At 51.9% G+C, this 15,539-nt stretch overlaps 7 protein-coding genes across 7 annotated transcripts; 6 read left to right on the forward strand and 1 right to left on the reverse strand.

The window, feature by feature from the left end:
• Positions 1-213: 213 nt before the first annotated feature.
• mdv1 (uncharacterized protein) lies at positions 214-2,402 on the forward strand (the record flags this gene model as incomplete). Its single annotated transcript, XM_058461575.1, has 5 exons — positions 214-297; positions 375-963; positions 1,022-1,225; positions 1,276-2,075; positions 2,127-2,402. The coding sequence occupies 5 exons, from the start codon at positions 214-216 to the stop codon at positions 2,400-2,402; spliced, it is 1,953 nt and encodes a 650-aa protein (XP_058322152.1).
• Positions 2,403-3,536: 1,134 nt separating this feature from the next.
• Positions 3,537-5,576, forward strand: N7508_003510 (uncharacterized protein; the record flags this gene model as incomplete). Its single annotated transcript, XM_058461576.1, has 1 exon — positions 3,537-5,576. One exon carries the CDS (start codon positions 3,537-3,539, stop codon positions 5,574-5,576), a length of 2,040 nt encoding a protein of 679 aa, XP_058322153.1.
• A 472-nt stretch (positions 5,577-6,048) lies between these two features.
• N7508_003511 (uncharacterized protein) lies at positions 6,049-7,125 on the forward strand (the record flags this gene model as incomplete). The annotated part of the gene is made up of 2 exons (XM_058461577.1): positions 6,049-6,347; positions 6,432-7,125. The coding sequence occupies 2 exons, from the start codon at positions 6,049-6,051 to the stop codon at positions 7,123-7,125; spliced, it is 993 nt and encodes a 330-aa protein (XP_058322154.1).
• Positions 7,126-7,675: 550 nt separating this feature from the next.
• On the forward strand, positions 7,676-8,997 carry snf4 (AMP-activated serine/threonine-protein kinase regulatory subunit SNF4; the record flags this gene model as incomplete). The annotated part of the gene is made up of 5 exons (XM_058461578.1): positions 7,676-7,720; positions 7,792-7,919; positions 8,018-8,199; positions 8,298-8,764; positions 8,815-8,997. 5 exons carry the CDS (start codon positions 7,676-7,678, stop codon positions 8,995-8,997), a joined length of 1,005 nt encoding a protein of 334 aa, XP_058322155.1.
• Positions 8,998-9,290: 293 nt separating this feature from the next.
• On the forward strand, positions 9,291-11,384 carry N7508_003513 (uncharacterized protein; the record flags this gene model as incomplete). Its single annotated transcript, XM_058461579.1, has 3 exons — positions 9,291-10,305; positions 10,355-10,651; positions 10,702-11,384. The coding sequence occupies 3 exons, from the start codon at positions 9,291-9,293 to the stop codon at positions 11,382-11,384; spliced, it is 1,995 nt and encodes a 664-aa protein (XP_058322156.1).
• Positions 11,385-11,770: 386 nt separating this feature from the next.
• atfB (bZIP transcription factor atfB) lies at positions 11,771-12,811 on the forward strand (the record flags this gene model as incomplete). Its single annotated transcript, XM_058461580.1, has 1 exon — positions 11,771-12,811. The coding sequence occupies one exon, from the start codon at positions 11,771-11,773 to the stop codon at positions 12,809-12,811; it is 1,041 nt and encodes a 346-aa protein (XP_058322157.1).
• A 433-nt stretch (positions 12,812-13,244) lies between these two features.
• On the reverse strand, positions 13,245-15,081 carry N7508_003515 (sugar porter family MFS transporter; the record flags this gene model as incomplete). Its single annotated transcript, XM_058461581.1, has 2 exons — positions 13,245-14,722; positions 14,784-15,081. The coding sequence occupies 2 exons, from the start codon at positions 15,079-15,081 to the stop codon at positions 13,245-13,247; spliced, it is 1,776 nt and encodes a 591-aa protein (XP_058322158.1).
• Between the last annotated feature and the right edge of the window lie 458 nt (positions 15,082-15,539).

Raw genomic sequence — 15,539 nt, forward strand, 5'->3', positions numbered from 1 at the left:
ATCCTTGCAGAAATTGCAATAGTGCCACTCATCCCTCGTTTACAGTGTTTGTGCAGTGGAAATCAACCGAAGCAGTTGGTTTTAGACTGTAAAAGTACCATACGGCAGTACCCGGGGAACGCGGTAACCCGCGCGAGCCTCCAAGTCTCCTGCCTATCACCAACCCCAACTTCCCTCTCCGAAAACGCATGGGTCTTGGAGCCCAACTACTCCATGGAAAATCAGCGCCGAGACGACTCGCCGTCGGGCCTGTCAGATATCGTCGAGGGCGACGGCATTCTGGGCACCGGCGTGACGGTAGGCTTTTTTTCCAGCTCTTCGATGACATCCCCCACCAAGGCTGCCGGCTGACTGGCTTGGATATGCCATTGCAGACTCGTCATATTGAAGCATTCGGACGAAAGGTCACCACAACGGCAGGACACCTGATAGGACCGAGCGAACAGAACAACACTCACTTTCACAATGCCATGACCGACATTCACCGCGAGCTGCGGCGACCGACGGCGCAACGCAAGGTGTTTTCGCTAACACAAACAACACCGACCGACCTTATGCGATCGAAGCTTTCGACTACCGAGATCCAGTCGCGTGCCCTCTCATCCCTCCCAGACGACCTTCTCGCCAACATCCCTGAAGATAGCAGCTCCTACTCCCTTTTCCAAGGCTTCCAGGCCTCTGTTCCGGAAGATGAACCCGAGAAGAAGCGACACCGGAGGCGTAGCTCGAAAATGCTCAAGGATAGCGAAAGAGGCGGGTCCTTGACAGCTGGCCCGGCCGGGTTGAAGGACCAGCGGAAATCGCTAAGTCGCAAGCTGGACTTGATGGGTATCCGCAAGAATATGTGCAGTGCGGAGATACATGAGATCGATAATAAGGTCGCTAATTTGCACAAGATGCGCAAGATCGTTCTGGATCGATTGGCCGGCTTAGAAATGGACGAGGCCGCATTGGAGCATGAATGTGGGTCACCTTGAGATGCTCGATCGCGAGGGCGATGAAGCTGACTTCATTGGGATAGTGACCGAACTCGATGTGAAGCTCGAGGAGTTCCAAGAAGAAGGATCCCAGGACACACCAGTTGCGGCGACGCCGCAGTCTGAAGAGCAGGATGAATCTACTGGGTCGTCAAGCGATCCGGCCATGGAAGCTTCATTCATGTCAGAGTCGATATATGACAAGTTGCCCTCACCTTCACCAAAAAGCCTACGGCACCGATCACAACGTATGCAACTATTTTACGTTTGGGCGCGAAATGTAGCTGACAGATCTTAGGAAAACGGTCTATGCCCATTCTACACGAACACTTTGCTCCAGGGTCTTTGATTAAGGAAATAGAAGCGCATACAGATATGGTCACCGCAATCGACTTCGACTATCCGTTCGGCACAATGGTCAGCGCCGCGTTGGACGATACTGTCCGAGTTTGGGATATGAACGTTGGCCGATGCTCCGGTTTCTTGGAAGGACACCACGCCTCTGTTCGATGCTTGCAGGTAGAGGATAACATTGTGGCAACGGGATCTATGGATGCGTCAGTCAAGCTGTGGGATCTGAGCCGCGCTCGGCCCACGACACGGGACGGACGTCTCAACAAGCACGAGCGTGACCAAGAAGAACACGATTCTCCGGTACCGCCATCCTCCAATTTGGAAGACTGCAATGTCTTCTCATTAGAGGCACATGTGGACGAGGTGACTGCCCTTCACTTCCGCGGTAATACCCTCATTTCGGGTTCCGCGGATAAAACCCTCCGACAATGGGATCTGGTCAAAGGACGTTGCGTACAAACATTGGATGTCTTGTGGGCGGCAGCTCAGGCATCTTCCACGATGTCGGGAGAGTCTGACTGGCGACCATCGGGCCGCATGCCCGATGCTTCTGCAGACTTTGTCGGCGCAGTGCAATGCTTTGATGCCGCACTAGCATGTGGTACAGCTGATGGAATGGTTCGTCTCTGGGATTTGCGTAGTGGACATGTTCACCGCAGTCTTGTAGGCCATACCGGACCAGTTACATGTCTTCAATTTGACGATATGCATCTGATCACGGGCAGTCTTGACCGCAGTATTCGGGTAAGTTCTTATGGTTTCACATGCTTTGTTACATTTCTGACTGTTTCATAGATCTGGGATCTGCGTATGGGCTCCATCTACGACGCTTATGCCTACGACAAGCCCGTTACCAGCATGATGTTTGACTCCAAACGCATTGTAGCCGCCGCCGGAGAGAACGTGGTCAAGGTCTATGACAAGGCCGATGGCAACCACTGGGACTGCGGTCCAGGTGTCGGCATCGACGATGAAGGTCCATCCCCAGCGACCGTCGAGCGTGTTCGTCTGAAGGATGGTTACCTTGTGGAGGGCCGCAAAGACGGCACCATGGCTGCCTGGACGTGCTAGACGCGTTGTACGCCATATAGAGGTCGCATGACTGCCTGGGGCTTCCTCTTGTACTTGCTTTCGCCCCTTTCCCCTCGCGACCGTTGTATAGTATCCATCCCCCTGTGTCTTAGTAGCGACGGGGCGTATCTGAAGTGGCAGGACCATGACATTGGTTATTCTGTATACAGCATGAACATATTCATGGACTTCTTTCACATCTGAACCACCAATCTCAGTAACTAAGGACTTGTTCCAGACCGTAGTGCCATGATACAAGTCAGTATCAGACCCTTCCATGTAGTTCGAAGCGCCTCTCGAGTAACAAAGAGCCCCGTGACAAAGAAGAAAAACCCTCGCCTGACAGTGCATCTAATAAAAGAACAGTGTTAGATACAAAGGGAAGACATGTTCCATCTGGCGGATGTGCTGCACTACATAACGTCCAGCCCGGCGTCGAGTTGCGGATTCTTCATCGGCGATCTTTCACGCTCCACCCCTACCCTTTTCTTCCAATCCTCCCTCCCATCCCAGATTTCGATGACACCCAGATCTTCGCCGTAAAGTTTTGAGCTAGCTTAAGCAGCTATTCACCACATCGTATTCTCTGCCTAGAGTCGTCAGCTTTGCCCTGTTGCGAGTCACGTTCCGTCGCGTCTGCGCGTCTTGCAGACCCGCGATCTACAAACCTCCCGACTTCTACACTGCGCCGACCTGGATTTGGACTATTTTTGCTAGCTTCCTGGTAAGTTAAGGCAGTTTATTGCTTTGTCGCTATACTCTGCTTTGGTCCCTTTGGAGGCATTGGACCCGATACGACTGCGTATCCATGTCGCATTTGTTGCCCACTTCAATGCGCTGAGCTGAGTCTACGGCCTTGTTTGCGAGACATGACACTGGATAGGATATGCATTAAACTGAACATTTCCTGCCATTTGCGATTGGTCCGACACTTCAGCTTCCATTGACCTGTTATGCCACCTCTTCCCCGCAGTCTGCTCGAAGGGTTGAAATCTCATGGCTACCCCATATCCTCTCGCTGATACTTCATTTTTGCTTGTCTCTTACTCAGAACTAACATATTTCGACAGATACTAGACGGGCAACCCGGGACCGAACCGTACCCTTCGAATCGGATTACAATTACATGAGCAAATGACACCGAAACGCGCCACGCGCAAGGCTGATGGGGCTCCTCGGCGGCGCGTCCCGGAATTCCCAGAGGCATACCTCGATACAGCACCCGAGCAATACCTGCCTAGTATCCCAGTCGGGCAATCATGGAACTATGGCGCTCCTACTACAACAAGCATGCCTCGGCATAACGTGGTGCCGGCCAACATAGGGATCAAGGATTTGGCTGCAGCAGTTGATGCCAATGTCGAGAAGGCCCAGGTGCGCGCAAAAAAGGCTGCCCCGAAAACAAAAGCGGCGCTGAACCCCAAAGAGACACCAAAGCCCAAGGCAACTCCACGCGCGAAGGCCGCCCCAAAGCGTGCGCCAACACCCGATCAGACACAGCTCCAGGACGCACTACAGCATGCTACAATGTCACCTACCGGGTCTGACAAGACTCCCACGCCTCCTGTCAAGCGTGCAGTCTCTTCAGAACCCAGTCCCGATGTCGAACCTCCCATGCAGCGCCGTCTATCTCAGCTATCAAACCCGTACTCTCCGCTTTATCCATCACCGATGCACCGGGCTGGATCTCCTCATATCGATGATCTAACGCGTAGCTCACTTGATCGTCACAGCTCAGTCGACAATGCTTCCGAGCGATCTTGGAATCTGGAGCGCGATATCAACGAGGACGAACTACAAAGGACAAGGCCAGGATACCGTGGAGAGAATATCACAGCTCCTCCTCGACGCCCTTCTGGTCTGTATATTGTTCCCGAAGAAGACGAGGACCTATCGGAGCGTGCATCTGTGGCCGGGTCGTTCAAATCCAATTCCGATGGCTTCACTGCTCCTGCGCGAACAGTAATTCCTGGATATATCCGCTCGGCGTCTGTCGCGAGTAGTTATGCTCTGGTTGAAGTCAAGGAAAGCATGCTGCGTCGATGGAGAGGTTATTTCGAGGGCCTTGCGGGATACCGAATCAATTGGAATCGAGCAATGTCTGTTTTGATTTTTGCTGTGGGCCTTGTCCTTGCTTTCTCAAGCGGTCTCCCTGGCAAGCTTCACTCACGCATGTTTCCTAGGGATGATCTGCTGGATTACTCTGGCAATATGTCTGACCCTACAGTCCTCAATGGCCTCCGCAGCCAGCTATCCAGAATGAACTCTGATATGTCCTCATTATCAAGTGAGGTGAGCTCTGTCAAATCAGATCATTCTAAATATCGCAACGCCGCTCCCACGTACATCACGGACCCTGGCCCGCATCGAAACCCAGTTCATCATGTCAACTTCCTGGCATTGTCCACTGGAACCCTTATCGACCCGTTCAATACCTCCCCAACCTTTGGCAGCAGGGCGCACTGGGCTATGAAGTCGTGGAACTGGGTAAAGTCATTCACTCCCATCTATTCAGAATTACGCACACCACAACCTCCGAGAGCTGCCCTCTCGGCATGGGAAGACGCGGGTGACTGCTGGTGCAGTCCTCTCCAGAATGGAACCCAATTGTCTGTCTTGCTCGGCCACAAGGTTGTTCCAGAGTCACTCGTCGTTGAACACATCCCGGCGGGCGCTTCTCTCGACATCAAGGCCGCGCCCCGGGAGATAGAGATTTGGGCTCGATATGAATTAAGCCCGGCCCGGCCGCCAATTGCGGAAAAAATGCCCCAGGCTACCGGAATTCTACCTCGCTTTTGGGCCATCGCCCCTTCGAATGGTCCGCTGCCACCACTGCCGACTGAGCCTCCAAATTCCCGGGATCAAAGTGTCGGAAGCTTGGGACTTTCAGGACTTGGCTCACTCCATGACTTGCTTATGGAATCTATTGGCCGCAGCGATCCTAAAGAACACCCCAGCGCCTACTCCGATGACCCAAGGCTTGGACCAAACTTCTACCGCATTGGGAAAATGAAATACGACATCCACAACGACGAATATATCCAGTCCTTCCCCATCCAGACTGTCATCGACATTCAAGGTATCCGCGTGGATAAGATTGTCTTCCGCGTAGCTTCGAATTGGGGAGCAGACCACACCTGCATCTACCGATTCAAGTTACACGGCCACCAATAAACCCAGCGGATAATTAGCTTCTCTTGTGATTCTTATTCCTACCTTTCTCGTTTTCATGTCTTTTCCAAAGCGAATGACCCCTGGAGTTCGAAAAATGTGCTTTGCGATGATACCTTGCATAATTGCGGTGGTGTTTCCGGTGTTTCTCTTTCCTGGTTTAATGCTTCTTTACTTCTTTCTATTTATCTCTTAGACCCCATATCATATGATAGCCATGATTTTATGCAAGCCCAGCACGAGCGCAGCACTCTTCCAGCCAATATCTTCCTCCCCTCGTAGCCGCCTTGAACTCTGTGACAGCACATACATGCAGGTTGGGGGCCAACCAGGCCGAGGGCTGTGTGACTGATGGCGGCAAGGTACCTTTGCGTAGTTAGCTAAGTTTAGGATTGCTACAACTTATCTTGCAGCGACAGTACAGTAGCCCTTTCCAAATTACTGAACTCGCTTCTCTCATACAGTACGACTCACAATGCCCGCTACGCAGAAAGGATTGCATGTTGCGATGCTCGATACTGAATGGGTCAATCCTCGCAAGAGACCAACAGTCGAAGAAGCCGAAGCGCGCATCCACGAGCTTTACGATTCGGGAAAAGCATTTTTCACGAAAAAGGCCATCAGCGATATTTGGGAACAATGCCAGCGCAACCCCCGATACGGCGATAAAATCACCACGACAGATTTGAACGGCGACGATGTCGAGATCGAGGTTCAAACCGGGCAAATTCAGGAATTTCGCAGCCAGAGCGATGTGAGAGGGGCATGTGTTTAGTATGGCAATTCAATTCAATTCACTCTATCCTACTTACCTCCCCTCCATAACTGACAGCACAGCTAATCAGTAACAATCTCCAGCAAAGAACTCGAAATCAGATACGATACGCGCGCATCAATGCTCGTTAGTCTCCGATGGAGCAGATTCGTCAGTTCCCATATCTACTGCCCTCTCCAGGTCGCCCAGCAGACACACCTCATCGACCTAGAGACAAAGGAATTGCTTCCTCCATACCCGACCCTCGAGCCGGAGGTTGTAGCGCAGCATTTCGACAAATGCGTGCAGGAATGGAAAAATAGTCAGACATGCACGGATTTCCAGAACTTGTTGTCTTCATTCGCGAAGGGCCACCGAATCAACAAGATTGTTGGCTTTGCGCTTGGTTCGATGTCTTACCTTGATAAAGGTCAAGGCGAGGAGAAGTCTTACCATCGCAGACGGAGTGCGTCGCAGCATGCGCTCCAACTTACCATTCGGGATTGGGTGCTTGGACGAAATGGGGACTCTGCTGGGGGTGAGATTGGCAGTATCGCGTCTTATGTGCAGGATCCGTATTATACCGCCATTGACAAGGAGGTTTTGACCAAGGCTGGACTGGAGGTCATTGATGACCCGCGCGGATGGTTGGAGGTAGATGAGCAGTCTGCTGTGCTTTCCATTGCACCTAATGTATCTGTCAAGGAGATAATTGCTGATCTTGCTCGGCCGGCGATTGTTATTTGGTGTCGTGTTACCGAGAAGGATTATATCACGAAGGAGGAGGGGAGTTTGTGAGTATTGCCTGATGTGCTTCTTCCCTGCTTTGTTTTTTTTGACATTTTGTTTTGCATCTAGGACTGATCCTGATTCGCCTCGGGTGAGGAAAATGCTCGAGGGGTATGATATCCATGAGTTTGGGCCGGATACGACGCTGTTCTCGGATATTGCGGTTTATATTCGGAAATCGCCGGTTTGTGATAGTTTCAGTTGAAATGAACAAGAAAGAATTGAATTAGTTTTGGACATGATTGCCCAAGTAAGTAGGTGTCAAACAGCAAATCATGCATGATAGCATGGTGGACCCTATCGTTGTGAAGGTCATCGAGGTAAGCAGGGATGACGGTGAGAAGATGAGAAAATCGACTTCCTAGTTCGTATCCATGCAGCGCAGGGACCTGCACAGAAAAGACAAATGATGCAGGTGAAATAGTAGAAAGTGATATAGAAAGAGAGAGGGAAGCTATATGTGACCCCAGTCCCCCGTTGCCCCCACCAAGGCGGACACTCGGGACCTTCACCTCTGGTCACGCGCCTTTTCGTGCAGCCAACCTCGTACCAACCTCCAATGGCCTCCGAGAGAGCAATCGACCGGGAAGAGCGACAGGGCCTGGTAAGTGTCTCAATTAAACCTTGCCTTTTCCTCTTTCGGGGACATCCTGATCCTGACTAACACCTTAACAGCGTGCCATTCGCAACTTCCTCAAAGCCCGCAATAGTTACGATGTGCTGCCCCTCAGCTTCCGACTCATCATCTTCGATACCTCGCTCTCCGTTAAGGAGAGTCTTAACATCCTGATCCAGAATGGCACGTTCTCGACCTTGAACCCCTCCCTCCCCACACCCGGCACCCTCACTACCTCCCTCTCTATTCTCAAGAATCCCCTCCGCGCAATGACCGAGACCATAGGCTAACTTTGAGCCGGATACCGGGCGATACAGGCATTGTCTCAGCACCATTGTGGGACTCGAAGGCGTCGAAATTCGCTGGACTCCTAACCACCTCCGACTACATTAATGTGATCCAATACTATTTCCAGAACCCAGCGGCGCTGGACCAGATCGATCAATTCCGCCTGGACAGTCTGCGAGGTACGTGGACTCCCAATCACCGTGCCGGTCCAGCACCGTCCAACCCCAGTGCCAGTCTACCCCTCAGTCCAAACCCCCCGGCTAACAAGGCCCAACAGAAGTTGAAAAGGCATTAGGTGTCGCACCACCAGAGACTATTTCAATCGATCCTGAGCGTCCTCTGTACGAAGCGTGTCGGCGCATGCTGGAATCGCGCGCCCGTCGTATCCCCCTCGTCACCAGCGATAGTCAGACCGAGCGGCCCCACGTTCTCAGCGTCATTACGCAATACCGTATCTTGAAGTTTGTTGCTGTTAACGTACCTGATACGCAGCAGCTGCGTCGCCCGTTGGGAGAATTGTTGCTTGGTTCGTATGATAATGTTGCTACGGCTTCGATGGATACGCCTGTTATTGATGTCATTCATATTCTGGTCGAGCGCAGTATCTCCAGCGTGCCAATTGTGAACTCGGAGGGTGTAGTGTACAATGTCTTTGAGTCGGTTGATGTTATCACTTTGATCAAGGGTGGTGTTTATGACGATTTGAGTCTGACTGTGGGAGAAGCGCTAAAGAAACGTTCTGTGGTATGTGATAGACACGATGTGATATGTCGATTTATACTGACTGTTTGTAGGGATTCCCTGGAATCTACACCTGCTCTCTCAATGACGGACTGGATACTATCTTTGACACTATTCGCAAGTCCCGGGTCCACCGTCTTGTCGTTGTGGATGAGCACTTCAAGCTTAAGGGTGTGTTGACCCTGAGTGACATCCTGCACTACATTCTCCTTGAAGGAGAGAATGAAGAAGCATGATTTTACATATCAGCCTTGCATGGTTCCGGCGTTTCTTTAGTTGAGCTTCCCACAGACAGGCCCGGCGAGGCCATGTTTTGATTTTGGGCTTTACGATGTACAGAGGTAATGACATGGTCTCTAAAATGTTTGTCGGAATATAGACTTGACAATTTGAACGTTTTGTATGCTCGTAGTCAACGTAACTTCCCAGCGTGTACCTTCCTCGACGCACAACCCTAACCAACTTGCGCTCCCCAACTTACTTCATCTTCCTCACGTCTCTCGTATCGTTTACGTTTTTCAACGCAATCATGCGGCGCTTTCGGACCGTCTTCAGGACATCCAGATCTGATAATCCGAACACTCGACCGCGTGCGCAGCGTCGTGCCTCTGATGCCGAGGCATTGAAACCCCAGCCTGAGACCATCTCGCAGGAAACTCGACATGATAACTCCCCAGGCAAAGATTTGAATGTTTTGACTAGTGGGCCAAAGCCCCCGGAAGCGACTTCGGTTACTTCTGTTGGTGGATGTACTGATGACGGTCAGCCGGCTCCTCTGGAGCCTGAGCATACTCCCCTGCGGTCCAAGTATGGCACGAAGCGTTTGAAGAGGATCGTTGCACACTTCCGTCCGAGTCTCTCTCACGAGGAAGATCCTTTTGAGGAGACAGTTCAAACTGCTGATGCCCTAACTGACAACGCTGAACCCACTGTTCCTGACAACGCAAACCCAATTTCCAATCCGTTCGAACAGGAAGAGGTCCCTCCCGCGCAGGATAGCCCTGGAAAATATGTGCGTTTTGATGATAATCCTCAGGTTGTTGGAGATGGTGAGCGGAAGGTCAGCACCCAGACGAATGAGTCGCAAGATACCAGTCAGACTGAAGACACCATTTGTCGACACCCTCTCGATCCTGACCTTATCCCAACCCCAACTCGGCTTTCCTTGGATGAGTGGTCATGGCCAGGACTCCTGTATCACCCCGAGGATGGCACCCACATTCGTGAAGGATCCGACCCGTTCTCAGATGGAAAGAATACCGAGCCTCAGCTGGGACAACCTTCGTCCTCCAAGCGGACTGATCGAAGCCGAGACCATTCGAAAACTTCTGAGAACTCCCTTGGTCCCATTCTTGAGGATGAAGTCGACAAGATCGAGGCTGCTCCCGTTCTGGAGAGAAAGACCTCCATGATCAGCAATCTCACTTGGATGAGGGAGCCCTGTCAGCTTGAGCCAACCAGAGCCACTGTCGCTTTGAACCAGTTGATTACTCGCTTCGAGATCCACATGCCCAAGGCGCTCTCGGAAACTGAAGGTGGTTCACGTAGGTTGTTTCTTCGGTTAGGATGAGCGAAAGCTAACTTATGTGGTAGCGGAACTGCCCGAGGAGCCAGGCAACGGCCGACGTGGTTTCCGATTGATGGGTCGTGTTCGAAAGGTCCGATCTAGTCTGGCGGCGGATGCAAGACCTCAGGCTCCCAAACTGCGACGCATAAAGACCTTTGCAGTCCTGCATCGCTCGGTTCCGATGACTTCGTTGCAAGGACGATCGGTTGAAACTTTGGCACGTCTCGGAGGGCATGCGTTCCTCATGTTGGCGGATTTGGCTCCTTTTCCCTTGCAGTTGCCAGCATGCATTGTGGCAACCGTGATGTTTCTGCATAGATACGGTTTGTAAAGTGGTCTCATACGTCATGACTTGGCTAACGGGTTCCTGCAGGTGCGAATGTGTCGGGCATTTTCACCAACCCGGGTGATTTGAAGGCCGCCACTCGCATGTATGATAATTTCGCTTCCCAGGTGCTCTCTGCTGAGAAAGAAGAAGCCAAGATCTCCATGACCATGCGCATCGTGTCCATGCCGCAACTGAATCGAGACTCTGCGCCGATTTTGAGCGTGGCCTGGACCCTGAAGGCTTTGTTGGCGGGTCTTCGCTACGGGATCCTCGGGAGCGTCCGACTGTACCAGACTTTGAGCGACATCAACCTTGCTACCATCCCAGAACAAGCTGACAATTTTCATGTGCCAGACTGCCTTTCAAAGTTGGATTCGCGCTCTGCACTGCGTGTGCAGTTGATTGCCCTTGCGGTGATTGCGTTGACAAACGAGATGGAGCGCGAGCTTATCTGCGCAGTCTTCGGGCTACTCACCAAGCTGAATCATGTACCGGAGGCTAAGCCCGGGACTGAGGTCCGGGCAGTGGCGGTGGATCTTGGTCTAGAGCGGGTGTTTGGACCGCTACTCCTCGGGACCAGGGGGCAAGAGAACCGAGACGGCGTGCCGGTGCATATCGTGGAACAGGAGATCGAGGAACAACGTGTGGCAAAGCTGTTAATTGAGCATTGGGGCTTTGTAAACCGCCAGCTGCGAGAGTGGGCCAAGGGAGAGCTTTACAGAGGTTAGGCAATCCGTGGATAGGAGACGCGAGACATGGGACGTTGTGAACTATGTATTCTAGAAGCCCCCGAGCTGTCTATACTTCGACGGGATGGGTGAGATGAGACCGGCATTCAATCCCGTTGGAGCTCCATTCGTTTAGCTCCTGTTGTTATTCTTGTATCTCTTAAATGAAAGTTTCTCTCTTAATCCTTCTTCGTCCCACATCGGATCTGCTGGCCGGGATTCTTGTCCGACCGTGGCTCCTTCCAAGTCAACCGCGGACCGCGGACTCACCACAGCTTCAGGCACCGGCCGAACGTGGAAGAGAACAACTCGGTAGCTGGTTTAGGGCTATTGCCTTATGTTAGGGCAAGCTGCCAGCCTTGTCCTCTTCACTCTTCATCAACATCATGTCGAATATCTTAGGCCTCACGGAAACCCATCTGACTCTCCCCTTCGCAGGCGACTTCTTAGTTCCAATCCCGGACGAAGAACAACTCTGGGGCCTAAGCCCCATCTCCCCAATGACTCACTCAACATGGGACCCCAGCAAGATCGACTCAGCCTTCGCTCCTCACTCCGCCATGGAGCGCGATCTCAAAAACGCCCAAGTCCGTAATGGCCAACCAACCCCTCCCCCCTACGACGAACAACAGCAATCAACCGACCACCTACCACACTCCCTCTCAGCCCTAGACATGACATTGAGTATGAGCATGGACAGAAACGCAAGCGCGTGCGCCTCAAAGCGCCGCCGCGCCCGCGAATACACGGCAGCGGCAGCAAGCCTAAGCCCAGAACTAGACCTAGACGACGGCGGACCAATGGACAGCGCGAAGCGCGCAAAATTCCTCGAGCGCAACCGTCTAGCCGCCAGCAAATGCCGCCAAAAGAAGAAAGAACACACCCAGCAGCTGGAATTCCATTTCAAGCACCAAAGCGAGAAACATTCAGCTCTCATGACGGAAATCGCTCGACTGCGCTCGGAGGTCTTAGGGCTGAAAAATGAAGTCCTGAAACACTCCCAGTGCGGAGATGAACCAATCAAAATGCATCTTGCGCAGATGCTGAAGAAAATCACTGATGTCGATCGTCAGCCTTCGGCTACTACCACTGCTGCTGTTACTACTGCGGCGACATTGCCGGACTCGCCTGTTGCCTTGCCGGGGAATTCGTCTGTCTCTGTCTCGCCGCTTGAGCCGTCTGCTCCTGTTACTACTGCTGCAATTGCGGCCGCTATTGCGGTGCCGGTTTCTATAGCACAGCCTGGGCAGGCGGCGTTGTCGTTCGGATTTGATGATCCTTTGCATTTGGAGCCTGCGGCTCAGGCTGCTGCGGATGCTTTTGAGCAGCAGATGCGGAGGGATTCGGAGGCTTCGCTTGTTTCTGAGGCTTCTTTTGCTTTTTCCGCCGAGGAGAGCTTTGATGATTTGATTAATGTTAATGGTTGAGTTTGGGAGGGGGTGTGGGCATTTGTTATGTATGTTGAGTATGACTTTATGTGGAGGTAATGCGGGCAGCGGGTCTGTCGGTTCCATGGGCTGGATGGATTGGGATGGAGTGGATGGCGCTGTGAGACTGTTTTCTTCGAAATTGTTGACTCGAGTTGACTTGATTTGCGATTCGGTGTGTGGACTGGAGGGTGTTTGGAGTCTTCCCTTCATTCGCTTGTGCTGTTTGGGACTTGGGTGGTACACTTTTTTCCGTTCTTTTGTTTCTAGCTGTTTATCACTTATGGCTGGGCTTTTAGCCCTATACCTGAGGATATATCTTCCATGAATGACATGACCTCTGGTGGGGGTCTTCCCTCGATGTGGTATCGTTATATTCTTCAGCAGGCGATTAACAAGTTGTGTATAGTATAGACCACAAACGAGTGTCAAGTCACGACCGTCCAGCGGTTGACTCCACATGTGCAGTCTGATGTTTGGACTGCATTGACTTGGTATCAATATCAATATCATTCTGTGCCTTTTGATATGCATCAGCACCGCCTTGAGTAGACCCCTCAATGGTATCTCCCTTCCATCCACGCTCAGCATCGGGATCAATGCCATCAAACATATCGTTAATCTCCTCCAGAGACTTGCCAGCAGTCTCCTTCAAGAAGAAGAATGTAAAGATGGCAATGAGTACATCTAACAACCCAAACAGCAGGAATGTACCCCAGCCAATACCGGCCTGGATATACGGCGTCGAGAAACTCCATACGAAGTTGAACAGCCACTGCGATCCAACACCGAACGCAACACCTGGCTCGCGAATCCGTGTGGGGAAGATCTCACTTGTGCATGGCCAAGGCAGCGGCCCCCAACTGAAGTTGTAAGCAATGATATCAAGATATATCAAAGCAACAGTCGCAATGCCGGAAGATGTAACAGTCCCATCGCCAGGCTGAGGATAAACCTTTATGACCGCCGCAGTAGCAATCATACAAACAGCCATGAAAGCAGCCCCATTAATGAGCAACGGCCGTCTCCCAAAGCGATCCGACAAAAACACCACGAAGATCGCACAAGCAACAACCTTAATCGCACCAAAGATGCCAGTAAGCAGGAGTGTGCGATCCCCATCACCAACAAGGATAGCAAAGAACTGCGGCCCGAAGTATGCAAGTGCAGTCGATCCAGTCGACTGCTGCGCAAGGAACAACCCACCACCAATCAACAGCCGATGTAAATTCCTCCACTCAAGCAACTCCCTCAACTTGAAACCAGCAGTAGCATGTCTCTCCTCCTCAAGACCGCGTCTCATATCCTCGAACTCAGCAACAACATCTTCCCCCTCCCCGGCCCGAATCCAGACAAGACTCACCCAAGCCTCCTCCTCCCTTCCACAAGCCAATAACCACCGCACACTCTCACCCAGACTCAACATCCCAACTCCCATAAGTAATCCAGGAACAAGCTGCAGCCCAATAGGCAATTGCCACTGCGCCGCAGTAGCCTCCATCCCCTTAACCCCATAATCAATCCAATAACTCACAAGAATACCAATGGTATACGTAAGCTGATAACAACTCCCAAGTTGACCCCGAATCTCCTTGGGACTCATCTCAGACATATAAATGGGAATAACAGTAGCCGACCCGCCAACGCCTAGTCCGCAGATTACCCTGCCGACATAGAAAGCCGACAAGGAGTGAGTATCGATTGTTTCGAGGATGACGCCAACACAGAAGATGGCCGAGCTGATCATCATTGCGGCGCGCCGGCCGAGTCGATTCGTCACTGGCCATATTAGGAAACAGCCTGCGAAGGCGCCGGCTTGTTGGATTCCTACTGCTATGGCACTTATGCTTGTTTTTTGGGAGGGGGTTATGTTGAAGCTGTGCTCGAAGGAGTGGAATGTTAGAACGCCGCCTGATCTTGTTAGTATTGGGAATGGAGGATCCACGGTTGGGGGTGAGTAGGTGGTGTTTACCTATTACCCCGGAGTCATAGCCGAATAGGGCTCCGCCGCAGCAGAGGACTAGGGCTAGCCAGTACGTTCGGCATCGGGCTTTTGAGAAGCGGCTTGCTTTCATGCTTAGGTTTGAGAGGGTGGAAGTGCTTGATTGGGGGGATTGAACTTGGTTTGGGTGCTGCGGGAGCTTGCTATAGCTTCGTTTGGTTGTGGTTGGGATCCACCGGGTGTAGAGGTTCGAGCACCAGGCTAATATTGATGGGAGGATTGGAGGTGGAGGGGTGGAGGGGAAAAGTGAAGATATAGCTGGAGGCATAGTAGAGAAGTGGAGCCATAACCTCTGAATAGGAGTGTGTCCGTACTAGGAAGTGTGCAGTGTTGACGTGAAGCTCTCCGGATCTGCAACTGATTATGTCATGACTGCCGATTGCCGACGTGCGAATTCACGTGGGGGCATTGCGCCATCAATGTAACCTTTCAATATCTTCACTGTTAATTGTTCTCTCATTTGTTCTGTTCAATTCTGGTGGAGTTGAAGTTGGGGTTCAATGCCATAATGGAATTCTTATCAGATGTGGAGCTTCCCCGCATTCTTTTGCCGATGGCCGACGAGCCCATGGCCAGCGACGGGGGATGGTCTGATGCTTGTGTTGGAGCTTCGGCTGCTTTGTTTTTGCCGACATATGCTGCAGATTTAATACTGCATGCCCCTCATGATCTTTGACCCCTCATTGTTTTTCTTTCGTCCCACTCACCTTCTCTCTTGACCTCAAC

This window comes from Penicillium antarcticum (assembly GCF_028974205.1).
Source record: "Penicillium antarcticum strain IBT 31339 chromosome Unknown utg000003l_segment0_segment0, whole genome shotgun sequence".
Classification (NCBI taxonomy): Eukaryota; Fungi; Ascomycota; class Eurotiomycetes; order Eurotiales; family Aspergillaceae; genus Penicillium; species Penicillium antarcticum.